Genomic DNA, 14,985 nt, shown 5'->3' with positions numbered 1-14,985 from the left:
ACCGTTTGCGTAGAAAACGACAGACTTGCGTAGTTGCGTAGTATATTATTCAAATTCGTAGTTTACTACGCTCAATGTGTAGTGTAAACAGGTCTGCATTAACTGACATTACCACAAATTTAGACTGCTGTTGCACTGTTCTAAAGAAACTATAAACCCATGAATCTAAGTTATATTTGACGCGGTGAATATCTAAAAAAAAAACAAATTCGATTTTCTCAAAACAGCAAAGATTGAGATAAGGGGTTTATGAATTACAGTGACAAAATAGATGTACAGTGATAAGCTTGAAGAAGCTAGCTCCACAGTGCAGTACCTGGCAGCATATGGATGCATACATGCTATAAAGACACACACCCTAACGCACGGCTGTTGGAAGGTAGAAGAAGAACGATGCCTTGAAGGTAAAGACTGCATGCTGCGAGTGTAATGTATGCACTGACCCCCGTTTGTCTTTTTTTCTTACTCTTTATTCGAAAACTTCCCACTGTGTCGAAATATATCACTTCTTCTTCTTCTTCGTTCATGGGCTTAGACTCCCACGTTCACTCATGTTTTTATTAGCACGAGTGGATTTTTACGTGTATGACCGTTTTTACCCTGCCATTCAGGCAGCATACGTTGATTTCGGGGGAGGCATGTATTTTCGTGTTTCTATAACCCACCGAACTCTGACATGGATTACAGGATCTTTTTCGTGCGCACTTGGTCTTGTGCTTGCGTGTACACACGAAGGGGGTTAAGTCACTACCAGGTCTGCACATAAGTTGACCTGGGAGATCGGAAAAATCTCCACTCTTAACCCACCAGGCGGCAGCGACCAGGATTCGAACTCACGACCTCCCAATTAGGAGGCCGACGTCTTACCACCACGCCACTGCGCCCGTCTTATCACTTCTTATACCATATTAATCTGACACGTAAATCAAATAAACAATAAAGAAAACACAATTCCCAAAAGCAAATGCAATAAAATAAAAAAGGCAGCTCCACACAACTCCCTTGAAAATGCAAACCACAGCAAATCTTAAACACAGTTCTAATCCTTTCCATAAGGTTTCTCTTATTTTTTCTGCATGATCGCTACAATTTGGCTGGAAATGTGCCGTCAATGTTACCCTGTCACAACAATAGTATCTTTGGTGAAAGGGCATCTTTGGGACCAGTCACAAGTGTCCCTAAACAGTAGGTGTCCTTTAATGACAGTTATGTTTTGTAAAGCAAATAGACTATGGGACAAGAGGAAGTGTTCTTCATTGGAGGGCCCTCACACTGAAGGTTCCACTCTACTGTTAACTGTTTTTCATGCACAATACACATACCTTGGTTTTAATGTGTTTTGCCCTATCTGCGTAGACAAGAGTGTTGCGTGACTCCTCAAATTGTGTGCTGGCAGGACTGATGTGAGCAATCATCACCGTCTTGCAGTTGCCACCCAGCGCGTCTTTCAACAAGCGTGTCAGCTTGCTGTCCCTGTAGTTGATATAGCGGGGTCCATTCTTGTCACCTGGAAGATCAAAATGTCACACAATATGGTCATTAATTGAACACACAGTGATCGTCAATGAGTGAACAGAACAATATAGATGTGTACAAGGAAGATGGCTGTCAACATCTGCTGACTGAAAAAATCACAAACTACGTATGCAGCAAGTCTGTATCAAATCAACCTGACGCTGATAATTGTTCATCTGAATTCTGTCAACCTACAATTCTTTTCTTTCACAGAAAGATTTACAGCATTTAACTTAGACAGTCTCCACACGCAACTTTTCTCTCCTCAAGTGACTCATACCAGGTAAGTATTGAAAGATCAAGATGAGGAGATATGATAACCGAATTCAACTGAAGTTTGTTAACAGTACAGTGGAACCCCCCATTTACGACTTTGAAAAAATCATGAAAATAAGGTCTTAAAATGGGGGTTTGAGTTTTTGGGGCGGTCATGAACTTGGTTGCAGTGTACTGTCATGTTTACACACAAACATACACACACTGTTGCCGTTTACTGTCAAAATCAACACACACACCCACACACACGTTACAGCAGAATAACTTAAAACTCAAAAAGAGTCAAATTTCAATTTTTTATTTACTAATGCTCGCTCCCCGCTGAGTGAAGCACATTTGACATTGTGGCGTGTTAACCAACCAGTGAAATCCGGATTTCCTAACTCAATGGAAAGCATACCGACTTTTTCTCCTGAATCATCTTTCCGGCCACAAGAATGTTTTTTTGCCTTGCATCGCTAAACTAGTCCCATACACGATCGTTGAGGTCTTCGTACCGGCACCTCTCTTTGCGTACTTTTGCTTCGCTATCCTTCTGGACATCTCGATAACACAGTCTTTATCCCTGACAATACAAAGGATTTGCATCTTCCCGACTCCTAAGAAAGTCGCGATTGCCATTTCGCTAGATAACTTTTGCTCTCTATTCAAGAGTCAGCACTTATCTCTTTCTTTCGCCAATCTTTGTTTGTCAACAAGTCATCGGAAAACTGACTGCGGACAGAGGAAAACTGGATTATCTGGATCTAGTGCGCGCGCGAGATTTGGTGTTATTCCCCTTCTGTCTCACGATAGTTCGACGAACGAGAGCCGCCATGTTGTGTTTTCATCTGCTCGAAAAATGCGCCAAAGTTGTAAATCATCCCAAAAAGCTTGGTCGCAAGTCGCGTTTTGGGGTGAGTCATCCACTGGGGGTTCATTATATAGTAAATGCATCAGTGGAGGCAAAATCCGCCGTAAAAAGGGAGTAGTCGTAAAAAGGGGGATTGGTAAGGGGGAGTTCCACTGTACAAGGATTAAGAAACATGGCTAGGTCTTTTCTTTCAATCTGTCTTTAAAAACATCATCAATCGAGAGAAAGGAAACAGCCATCTCACTCAAGGCATTAATGCAGTTGCCCAGGGCCAGAAGTGAGCGGTTGATGTGGGCCCCCTCCACCATCCTCTTCCCCCGGTTGTGAGTGTTGGCCGCACGCTCCGACCCCGCAAGGTCAATGAGGAAGAGTTTGCCTGTGCGGATTTCTTGCATGGTGGTGCGGATGCGGTTGCGCTGTTGGACTGTGACTTGGAGGATTGCATGAGACCGTGAAGAGGCTGCATTGGCCGCCGTGGACTCTTGTGTGCGTTCTCTGTTGCCTTTCACTAGCATCTGCATCACCTGTCAAAAAAATGTTGAATGCTAATTTTTCATGTTTTAGTCCCTAAAACTACTATTTATAATCTCATAAAGAGTGCTGGCTTTTAAAACGTCCTGACAGTAGTATCTAAAAATCAAGATGGTACCATTTCAAGTGAGGGACCATGATGGGCCTCGTTACATATTTCTTTGTAAGTTACACAAGCACAATCTGAGTAGCATTAGCTTTTGTGACAGACATGTATTTCTCCTATTTCTAACAAAAAAAGTGTGCCAAATTTAACTGGGACAACAATAACAGCCAACTTTATTAATTAGGATGTCACCATATAGGGTTAATACAACTGATAAGAAATTGACAACTTGCAACCTCAATCATTGACTTTATAATATAACCACTTTCAGAGGGTGTTTTTCTTCAATGTTCTGCAAGAAAACAAAATCCGGAGTCTCCATAAACCAAACAAGTGCTGACCACAAGGTGGTGAGGACACCCCGGTTCCACATGTTGAAGTAAAAAATATATCAAAAAGGGTTTCTGATAACAAAAACTGGGTCCTTTTTTTAAAGAATTGCTGTGCGATTTATTGGCCGAAAGGTGTATTCATGCAAGACCCTCCCCCTCCCCCTCTTCCACCTTCCTCTCTCTCTCTATATATATATTTCTCTCTATATTTCTCTCTGTCTGTCTGTCTGTCTGTCTGTCCCTCCCCCTCCCCTCCCCTCCCCCCTCTCTCTCTCTCTCTCTCTCTCTCTCTCTCTCTCTCTTTCTCTCGTTCTTAGTTAAAGTATAAAGTATCCAAATCTGATGAAGAAAAATATAAGGAAGCCAGATTTGATTATGCCAGAGAACCCCGTGAGTACAAACATTTGTTAGAGTTAAAAAAGGAAAAGTATAATGAGCAACAATGTGAGGCGTTGCTAGATTCAACAAGAAGAGCAAACGCTCGATCGAGTCACTTTCGCAGTTCTGAATATTATATGAGGCATCAGATGGACAGGAAGAAATTGCTATTCACAACACAATACAGATGTAAATAATTTGATGTAAAGAATAATCCTATAAAGTTTGAATCAAATCCGATGAATAGTTTCAGAGATATGATATTTCAATTTTTTTCCTTCAAGACATACCTGTGACCTTGAAAAAGGTCAAAGGTCACCAAAGCAGACGTCAAAGTGTAGAGGTCACTGGGAGTCACGTTCACATAAAATTTGAGCCCGGTCACTTTTATAGTTTCCGAGAAAAGCCCAACGTTAAGTTGTGTGTTGCCGAACAGAAAAGGCTAGTTATCTCCCTTGTTTTTCTGATAACGTTCGTAAAAGGCTACAGATGTAAATACTTTGATGTAAAGAATAATCCTACAAAGTTTCAATCACATCCGATGAACTTTGTCAAAGATATAAAATGTCTAATTTTTCCTTTGACGCTGACCTGTGACCTTGAAAAAGGTCAAAGGTCAACGAAACCATCGTTAAAGTGTAGAGGTCATTGGAGGTCACGACTAAACAAAATATGAGCCCGATCGCTTTGATAGTTTCCGAGAAAAGTCCAACGTTAAGGTGGTGTCTGGCCGGACAGACTAACACTGACCGATTACATAGAGTCACTTTTTCTCAAGTGACTCAATAAAATGGCAGGCTGAGTTTTGGAAGCAATTAAATTTAATCGCACCAAGAAAAGCACAAGTCAAAAGTAAAATCGGAATTGGAGAATGGCAAACTCATTTCCAAAGAGTGTTGGATGAAGAGCGTGAAGACAATTTAGGAGAGGGTGTAGTGTTTAACGAGTCAGATTCAGAGGATTTTGTAATGAAGGAGGGAAGGGAAACACACCTGGATATTATGAATGGACCAATAACCAAAGATGAAGTGATTAAAGCCTTACAAGGTCTGAAGAATGGGAAATCAGCGGGACCTGATGCAATAATAGGAGAATTGATTAACAAGAAAGGCAAAGCCCATACGACTCACATGCTTGACCTTGACCTTTACATGACTAACTAAACCTCGCAATGACATCGATCATACACTAAGAACTGCTTTACACATTTTTCCTACCAAAATACATGTGACCTTGACCCAAGGTCAAGGTCATCCAAGGTCATGCAACACAAAGCTGTTAATTCAAGACATAGGAAGTACAATGGTGCTTATTGGCTCTTTCTACCATGAGATATGGTCACTTTTAGTGGTTCACTACCTTATTTTGGTCACATTTCATAAGGGTCAAAGTGACCTTGACCTTGATCATATGTGACCAAATGTGTCTCATGATGAAAGCATAACATGTGCCCCACATAATTTTTAAGTTTGAAACAGTTATCTTCCATAGTTCAGGGTCAAGGTCACTTCAAAATATGTATACAATCCAACTTTGAAGAGCTCCTGTGACCTTGACCTTGAAGCAAGGTAAACCAAACTGGTATCAAAAGATGGGGCTTACTTTGCCCTATATATCATATATAGGTGAGGTATTCAATCTCAAAACCTTCAGAGAAAATGGGAAAAATAGCTGATTTTTAGACAACATTTATGGCCCCTGCGACCTTGACCTTGAAGCAAGGTCAAGATGCTATGTATGTTTTCTGGGGCCTTGTCATCATACACCATCTTGCCAAATTTGGTACTGATAGACTGAATAGTGTCCAAGAAATATCCAACGTTAAAGTTTTCCGGACGGACGGACGGACGACTCGGGTGAGTACATAGACTCACTTTTGCTTCGCATGTGAGTCAAAAATGTAAATGAGAGTTGTATTGATTTTGTTTAATCGCTTTTTTGATTCTGGGATATATCCGGAGAACTGGACTGAAGCAATTATTTTGCCTCTGTATAAGAAGGGAGATGTGAACGACCCCAATAATTACCGAGGTATTTCACTGTTAAATATAAGCAGCAAAATATATAGTTCTATTTTAAATGAACGAATGCAGACCTGGATAGACATGAACGACATCCTCGGAGAACACCAAGCTGGTTTCCGGAAAGGCTATTCTACAATAGATTATTTGTTTACTCTCTCTGCAATTATACAGAAACAATTTGCCTACAACAGGAAATGTTGCCTTTATTTACTTCGAAAAGGCATTTGATACAATTTCTAAGCATCTCCTCTGGCCAATATTGAAAAACAATCCGGGCAGGATAGGCTCGTCAACCCTGGCAGGCAGCTATCCTAAGAGAAGACCACTCTGAATTCAAAACGAGGGTAGAGGAGGCTCATCATCCATGGAAGGAAACTCGTCTAGGAGAAGGAAAACTCCGAAATGAAACCCACGCAGTCCCTCGAAGACGGAACGGCACTGGCCTTTTTTAGGCGGGGAGCAGACCGGGTGCCTACGCTATCCTCGACAAATGGTTGTGTCATCAACGAAAAACAATTGTTTTCAAGGAAAATTGTTTGAAACCATTAAAAGTATGTATGATTGTGTGCTGGCACGTGTGCGGTGTGGAGGCAAGTTATCTGACTTGATCGATTCTGTAAACGCGGAGTAAAACAAGAAGTTTGCAGCCCAGTTTTGTTTTCTCTTTTTGTTAATGAATTGGCCCTCGATATTATTCAGGAAGGTTACGAAACATGGTGCAACCCTTTCACCTGAATGGATCGAATTGTTTATTCTTTTATTTGCTGATGATATGCTTCTCATATCTGAAACCCCTATTGGGTTGCAAAACCAGTTGAACTGTTTATGGAGATCTGCTCAAAAACATGGCCTCAAAGTGAATTTGAAAAAGAGTGATATCGTGGTGTTTCGTAAAGGAGGGTTTTTAAGCAAGAGAGAAAAGTGGTCTTCAGTGATAGAGAAATGAAAGTGGTTGGGAGGTATAATTATCTGGGATTGTATTTTTCAAGTAAGTTGAGTTTTAGTACGGCTGTACAGAATTTGTGTAGTAAGGCAAAACACGTTGTTGTTCGTGTGCTTAGCACTTTATATAGGTTGGAAAATAACTCTTTAGATATTTTTTTGAAGTTGTTTGACGCACAAGTACAGCCTATTTTGTTGTATGGTGCAGAAGTATGGGGTGCCAGTGGCTTACATGTGATTGTGGATAAAGTGCAACCATTTGCCCTGAAACGGTTTCTGGGTGTCAGTGTTCGTGCTCCGAATGATATGGTGCTTGGAGACACAGGAAGGTATTCGTTGTTCGTAAACTGTCATTAGCGTGTTTTACGTTATTGGTTAAAAATAACGAGAATGAATGGAGACAGATTACCAAGGAAGGCATATAGCATGCTCTTGAAGTTGGATGAAAAGGATAAAAATAATTGGGCCACCAATATTCGTCTGTGTTTGTACAGATATGGATTTGGATTTGTATGGGAAAATCAAGGGGTGCAGTCAATTCCTTTGTTTGTGCGAACATTCTGGCAACGTCTAATCGATTGTAATATTCAAGATTGGTCCAGCCACTTGGCAAACAGTGACAGATTTGAAGTTTACAGAAATTATAAGTCGACATTTGGAACAGAATTGTATTTAAGATCCGATGTAAACAGGTATTTTGTTAACCCCTTCACTGCCCACCCCGTACTTAAGGTACGTGGTCATTTTCGGTTTGCCGTACGCCCATAACCGTACCTAGTACGCGGGATTTGCGTCAGCAACATTTCAGGACATTTCTGAAAACTAAATGGGAGGTAACCACTGTCCAAGTTCTTGTATGGGGTTCTAAACACAGTTCTTTCCCATTGACCGTTCGGATAAGTTAGTACCACGTGTTGAAAACTTTGTTAGAAGTGTAGAACCATAGATAGAATTCACGATGGCGGCCGAAAGTCGGACCTCAACTCGTAGACCTGTTTTCAAGCGATACAGTGTTCTGGAAGCTCTACAAGAAGTGATTTATGGATTACCACACAGAAGAATACTTTCATGGGCTGTAATGTGAGTACCTAATGTTTGACACCAGTTTTAGCAGTGTTTTGTGTGGTTTTACGTGCTGCAATGTGTGTGTGTAAGTCCGGAAACTGGAATTTTTGACAAAAATGGTCATTATATCAATTTTTACTATAACAATCACAAACAAAGTCCAATGATCATGTCATCACATAATAGCCAAGGGTATAAGCAAAACACATGCCAAAGATCTAAGAGATATCTCAATAAATGATCGAGCAGTGAACAGATTAGTGAACCTACCGAAGAAAGCGAAATTTTGCCCTGGCACACAGCAATACCAAAATGCTGTTATACTGTGGCAGTGAAGGGGTTAAAGCCTTTGCCAGTTTTCAAATGGGAATATCAGTCACCGAACCACATAAGCACAGATATGGTAAAATTATACAAGCAGATGAATTGCTTTGTCCCTTTTGCAAAACATGTATTGAAAGCAATGTTCATTTTGTATTTGTTTGTCCAGCATATGAAGACTTGCGTGCAGAGTTTATTTCTGATAAATATTGTAGAATACCATGTATATTTAGGTTGTCAATACTTGTACAGTCACAAAATCCTAAACATGTGAAGAGCTTAGCCATTTTTATTTTTAAGGCCAAAAAACAAGTTGTTTTTGGTTGAGCTGTGGGAAGTGTACAGTTATATTACATTCCTGTCAAGGAAAACCAGAATTTTCGTCAGATGGATTTGTTCACACATGTGAAAATCTGTATATGTATATAATTAGGGGATGGTCACTTTGCGTAGGTGCAGGTGATTGTAAATCAGTACAGTGCACATGAGAGTGCAAGTGCGTGGAGGGGTTCCAGGTTTACATATATATTACTAGATGAATACCCGCTTCGCCGGGTAACCGGCTTCGCCAGGAAGAAGTAGAGCCGAATACCCGGCGCACGAAGGAAGGGAGATAAACGCGCAAAACACTGGAGAAGATAAGGAAGAGTAATACCCGGCATGAAAGCGTTGTGGACAGTGACCTTCTAAAAATAGTAACGGGAATATGGATTGAGTGTTGTGGACAGTGACCTTCTAAAAATAGTAATTGGAATATGGATTGACGCCACACGAAGGAAGGGAGATAAACGCAAAACACTGGAGAAGATAAGGAAGAGTTACTGGGAATGGATCTGGGAAGATGAACAGAAAAACCAAAATCGGTTCAGCGCTGCGCGCTGAGAGCACGTGTTGAAAATTCTCATCGACCAGGTTGTGTCCGGGGTCTACCTGAATATGAATATGCCCACCAAATTTGAAGCAGATTCATCGAGAACTTTGGCCGTGCATCGCGAACACACACACAGACAGACACAAGTCGTATATATATATAGATGATTGACCCGTTAATGCAGATTGCCTGTGCGCCTAACATGTTTTCTATGCATTTCAATTTGTAATTGTGTATCACCCTATTTATGGGCTATGGCATGAAATAAAACATTCCTGAGTCCCGAGTCTTGTTCTTAGTTCACTCTCTCTCATTGTCCAAATGCACGGACACAAAGACCGACTGACTGAGGGAAAGAGAGAGAGGCCACACGGAGGAACAGGTAGACTGAAAGACAGACAGTCAGACAGACAGACAGACAGAGAGGTCCAAGCAATTGCAAATGCGTCGTACATTCCGGAACAAAAGACATTGCAACTTTAGCGACAACCTCCCTGTCTTGGTCTAGATCAAACCCCAGACTGTACTGTACACCAACTGTGTACTCTGAGTGCAGACAGAGGGACATGCTGACGCTGATGGGGTCTACGTCGACCAAAAGAGTGGGATTCCCTGTAGGTGGAATTCCTGCAGGTGGATTCCCACAGGGAATACCACAGGGTGTAGTTCCTGTAGCATTTCGCTGATATCGCTGAAAGTCATGTGATGCTTAGCGACATCGGTAGAATTTGATGTTTTTCGATCTTTTTTGATATTTCTTAGAAATTCGAGTATGGTTTTCAAGTTTTATTAAAAAAACTCCACACTGTGGGATTCCCTGTATACAGGGAATCCCCTACAGGAACTCCACCTACAGGGAATCCCACTCTTTTGGTCGACATAGACCCCATCAGCCATGCTGACAGACAGACAAACACCTTTAACACCGGTTGCAATCAAAATAAGCTGTAGGCCGTGTCGCCACGCTCTGGTGCAATAACAAACACAATCAATACATTTGCTCTGAACTTCTTCTGCCAATTGCACAGACATTTCTGTGGTGCAACAAAGTAAAAGCTGCACTCTAAAAATCAATGGCAAGCACTCAAGTGTGTTGGCAGAGTAAATCTCTCACAGCAGAAACAGATGATTCTGTCTTCGCTTCATCAATAAAGGACCAGTACCTCCCGCTCCAACCTTTCTTTGCTGAAAGGCGGGCTGGGACACCAGATACAGCTGAATGGATCTGCCGTGTTCAAGATTAATTAAGAAATGGGACAGCAACCCTAATAACTGCTATGTGTTGAGTGTATGTGTAAACAAACAGCTACCTGCACCTCTTCAGTGGAATATATCAGATGATTTAATGCATTAAACTTGCTCCAAATTCTAGGATACTAGTACAGAAACAAAGAAGATGTTGATCACAGTAATCTCTAAAACGTGTCTTGAAAATGTGTCAAATAAAAACTGGAGCACTTTCAACAAAGGCACAGTACCAGCACTCTGCAAACGTTATCTGCTTCTCCTCCCCTTCTCACCTACCTCCTCCCTTCGCCTTAACCTTACCCTACTATTGCACTGTGAACAAAAAAAGAAATCCATCTGTTCAATAGTTTCAGCTGATCACCAAAACTCACAGCACACAACAATCATACCTATCGATCTCCAGATATGTATAAGTTACAGCTCTGTCCATCCATGGTATCGCGTGGTATTTTGTCTCGACGAGGTGAAAGAATATAATGACGTCACTCTCGGCAGAGCCTCGAATGACGTCATCATATTCATTGACCCAGTCTCGACAAAATATCACACGATTCCATGGAAGAATCGGAGCTGTAACGTATATATATATATGGCATGACCAAAGTAAGGAGAATTTATCATGGGATGTGGAAACAAAGCATGGGAAATTCACCATGGACAGAATAATCAACACAAGCCTAGAAGTTGTAGAACTATATTTTGTGTCAGTCTTGGCAAGCCACACAGTTTAGCACTACGCATGACATAGCGCCTAAATGTAAAATTACATAATTATGACGAGCTTACCTGAGTAAATGAAGTCTAATTGTGGTTTTATCGACCACAATGTAGAGAGGAAAGGGATTACGTGAGATAGAACGCGGAATACGTCACTGTTTAACGACGTGTAAATGGTGCAGAGAAAAGAGAAAGAGAGAGGAAAGGGATAGGGAGGGAAAACGGTTATCAGTATAACTCTGAAGACAACTTAGGGCGAGGCACGTAATCCCTTTCCTCTCTACATTGTGGTCGATAAAACCACAATTAGACTTCACTTCGTGATTTTAAAATTATGAGCTTGGTTTTTGCAAAGTTTACAACATATATATACACGTGGCTTAATCATGTTTTTTACAAAAAACAATATGCATATATTTCTCAGAATGTCTGATGCACCAAAATAGAATCAGTACGTTGAAGGCTATTTTTTGTCCAGTTCCAGAAAAGACATCATATTCATTCACCCTGTTGAGACGAAATACCACGCGATTCCATGGATGAATCTGAGGTGTAACGTATATATATCCCGTGACGCAACAAAGCTGGTTTTTGTTTTGAAATGTCTTCACAACGTACAAATAATTTATAACAACATAATCGTCTTCACAAGACAGGTACTACATACTTTGTTTGTCGTCTGCTACAAATCTAGCCTATAAGTGGTGTTTGACACGGAGTGTATAGAAGCTTCAATCGTACCTTCATTTACCGGAATAAATGCTCAATCCGCTGTCATTTCGCCTTTGAACATTGTTTCTTCTTTTCATTTTTTTGTTAACATTGTGACGGCATCCCAAAAGAGAATTTTAGCTGTTTCAACACACGGGTATAGCTGCCACCTTCGAATAACTGTTTCCGCTTTACCTATGACTCTAAAATGAAACCGGAACCGAAAAACTTCTGTTATAAAAAGACGTCATGACAAAGTTACACGAAAAACGAAAGAGACTGTGCATGTGACGTCATTTGTTTTTGGTTCGGTGATTTCCGTCTTACTGACTTGACAAGGCCACGTACGTACCCAAAACGTCTTTGTTCTCTGTTGGCATTACAGCTGTGAAATAATCTGTCTTGTGTCTCAGTCATGTAGGTACAGAGTTTGCTTCTGCAACCGCTGTGTTCGTGTTAACGAGGACTTCGTGAGACAAATCAGCGACTCTATCGTGTGGAAGAAATTTCTGTACAAAACACCCTACCTAACAGGAGGCATTGATGCGTTTGCAGTTTGCTGAAGAAATGAACTGTATGTGGTTAATTTATTCCGTTTATTGCTTGTCGAAATGAGCCATAAGGCATTGCTTGACGATCTGAACACAGATGAGGTCGCAGTTTGTAGGTTGAATCTATGAATCAGCACGACCAGAGATAGATCTGTATCTCTTTTGCGACCTTCCGGATTATCAACAGCGGGTTCATGGTCGGAATCAAGAGGTCAAATGTGCGTGTTTTCCTTTGAAAACGTCATCATTTCATAAAAGATTTCCTTTTTATATTTAGTCAAGTTTTGACTAAATATTTTAACATCGAGGGGGAATCGAAACGAGGGTCGTGGTGTATGTGCGTGTGTGTGTGTGTGTGTGTGTCTGTCTGTGTGTGTGTGTGTGTAGAGCGATTCAGACTAAACTACTGGACCGATCTTTATGAAATTTGACATGAGAGTTTCTGGGTATGAAATCCCCGAACGTTTTTTTCATTTTTTTGATAAATGTCTTTGATGACGTCATATCCGGCTTTTCGTGAAAGTTGAGGCGGCACTGTCACGCCCTCATTTTTCAACCAAATTGGTTGAAATTTTGGTCAAGTAATCTTCGACGAAGCCCGGACTTCGGTATTGCATTTCAGCTTGGTGGCTTAAAAATTAATTAATGACTTTGGTCATTAAAAATCTGAAAATTGTAAAAAAAAATAAAAATTTATAAAACGATCCAAATTTACGTTTATCTTATTTTTCATCATTTGCTGATTCCAAAAACATAAATATCATATCTTCGGATTAAAAACAAGCTCTGAAAATTAAATATATAAAAATTATTATCAAAATTAAATTGTCGAAATCAATTCAAAAACACTTTCATCTTATTCCTTGTCGGTTCCTGATTCCAAAAACATATAGATATGATATGTTTGGATTAAAAACACGCTCAGAAAGTTAAAACAAAGAGAGGTACAGAAAAGCGTGCTATCCTTCTTAGCGCAACTACTACCCCGCTCTTCTGGTCAATTTCACTGCCTTTGCCATGAGCGGTGGACTGACGATGCTACGAGTATACGGTCTTGCTGAAAAATGGCATTGCGTTCAGTTTCATTCTGTGAGTTCGACAGCTACTTGACTAAATATTGTATTTTCGCCTTACGCGACATGTTCTTGTTTCTTCGGCTGCACAAGTTATTTGCCTAGGTCATGGCCAAACTTTAGGCCTAATGAGCAATATCGCGGGATATTTGCTCACTAGAATAACAGAGACAAAGAAGGGAAGTCATGCTATATCACTAGTTATAGTTCACTGCACCAACCTCTTCAGTAGACCTGGCGCTGACTTCAGAAATGCCAGCAACTTGTACATTGCCTTTGGCATCTTCCCTCAGATCCAGATATCCCAAGCTGGGGGTCAATAAGTCACGAATCATCTCATTGTAGATCTGAAACAAGTTTAAAGTAACACTGTACAAGCATGATTTATGGAAAAGCCTATTTGGTCTCTTGTGGATGCATGCCAAAGAAAGTGAGAAAAGGAACTGTGGATCAAAGAAAATTATGACATTATTTTACAATCACAAATAATCAACAAAATTATACAGATAAGCAGAAAATTCAGCAAAAATAATTATGTGGTTGTTGTTCCTGGATCATTATCACACACACACACACACACACACACACAAATCAGCTAACCTACTACACACACACGCACATATAAAGCAGCCACCCTTCTTAACAAATACATGCTACACAGATTAGTTATTTCTTAACAAATATACACTACAAAGATGAGTAATTCTACTGTTTCCAAAGATCAAGACATAACAAGACGTCAATTTTCAAGCCATCACACCTCAAGGTAGGACATGGTGACTTTGTAGGCAAGATCCTCGCTGCCTCTCTCCATCTCCAGAAAGAGATCATTGAGTGCCTGAACCATGATGCCTGGATCTTCATCTGTTCCCAACATGGTGTGTGTTTTTCCTGCACCTGTAAACGCATGACCATATGATATGGAATCAAGCTCCACTCTGTAAGGGAATCTTGCATTTGGCTATTTCTGTCATTGGTACATTCTCTTCTTCTTTACTGTTTAGGTCTTGTGCATGAATGACTGTCACCATTGCATGTGCATGTGCATGTGTGTGTGTGTGTGTCTGTGTGACTGCCTGCCTGTGGTGCATCTGTGTGCAAAACTGCACTTGTCTGTCAGCTGTCTAGGCCTGCCTGTCAGCTTGTCTGTGTGTTTGTTTGTGTTTTGTTTCAGCATCTCATTACACAATCAAAGATGGAAAAGAACTAACTGAAAAATAAACTCTGAAAAAAGGCTGGGTTAAAATATTAATTTCTGAATTGTTGAATGCATGAAGATGGGTTTCCTGTGCTAAAACGGATAATATTTTCCATGAGAATTTCCATACATGCATGCATGAGTACAAATGGTAAGGTTCAAGGTTCTTGTTGTTGCTTTTGTGTTTTGTTTCTTGTTGGGGGAGGAGGATTTGTAAAGAGCTGAACAACTGTACAAATATCATTTGCCAGTTTTATTCAGACTAAATAACAA

The 14,985-nt window shown here is 40.5% G+C and overlaps 1 protein-coding gene across 1 annotated transcript in view; it reads right to left on the bottom strand.

Moving 5' to 3' along the window:
* LOC138955353 (kinesin-like protein KIF19) overlaps positions 1 to 14,985 on the bottom strand; it is a 56,987-nt gene that overhangs the window by 25,235 nt on the left and 16,767 nt on the right. Inside the window, exons 5-8 of the mRNA XM_070326972.1 lie at positions 14,275 to 14,411; positions 13,736 to 13,861; positions 2,889 to 3,168; positions 1,323 to 1,507 (exon numbers count right to left, since the gene is read on the bottom strand). Of these exons, the coding sequence (XP_070183073.1) occupies positions 1,323 to 1,507; positions 2,889 to 3,168; positions 13,736 to 13,861; positions 14,275 to 14,411 (728 nt within the window). The remainder of the gene's footprint in view (positions 1 to 1,322; positions 1,508 to 2,888; positions 3,169 to 13,735; positions 13,862 to 14,274; positions 14,412 to 14,985) is intronic.

Source organism: Littorina saxatilis, linkage group LG2 (genome assembly GCF_037325665.1).
Source record: "Littorina saxatilis isolate snail1 linkage group LG2, US_GU_Lsax_2.0, whole genome shotgun sequence".
In the NCBI taxonomy this organism is placed as follows: Eukaryota; Metazoa; Mollusca; class Gastropoda; order Littorinimorpha; family Littorinidae; genus Littorina; species Littorina saxatilis.
Note: the sequence above shows the minus strand (reverse complement) of the source record. Positions and strands in the feature narration are given on the sequence as shown.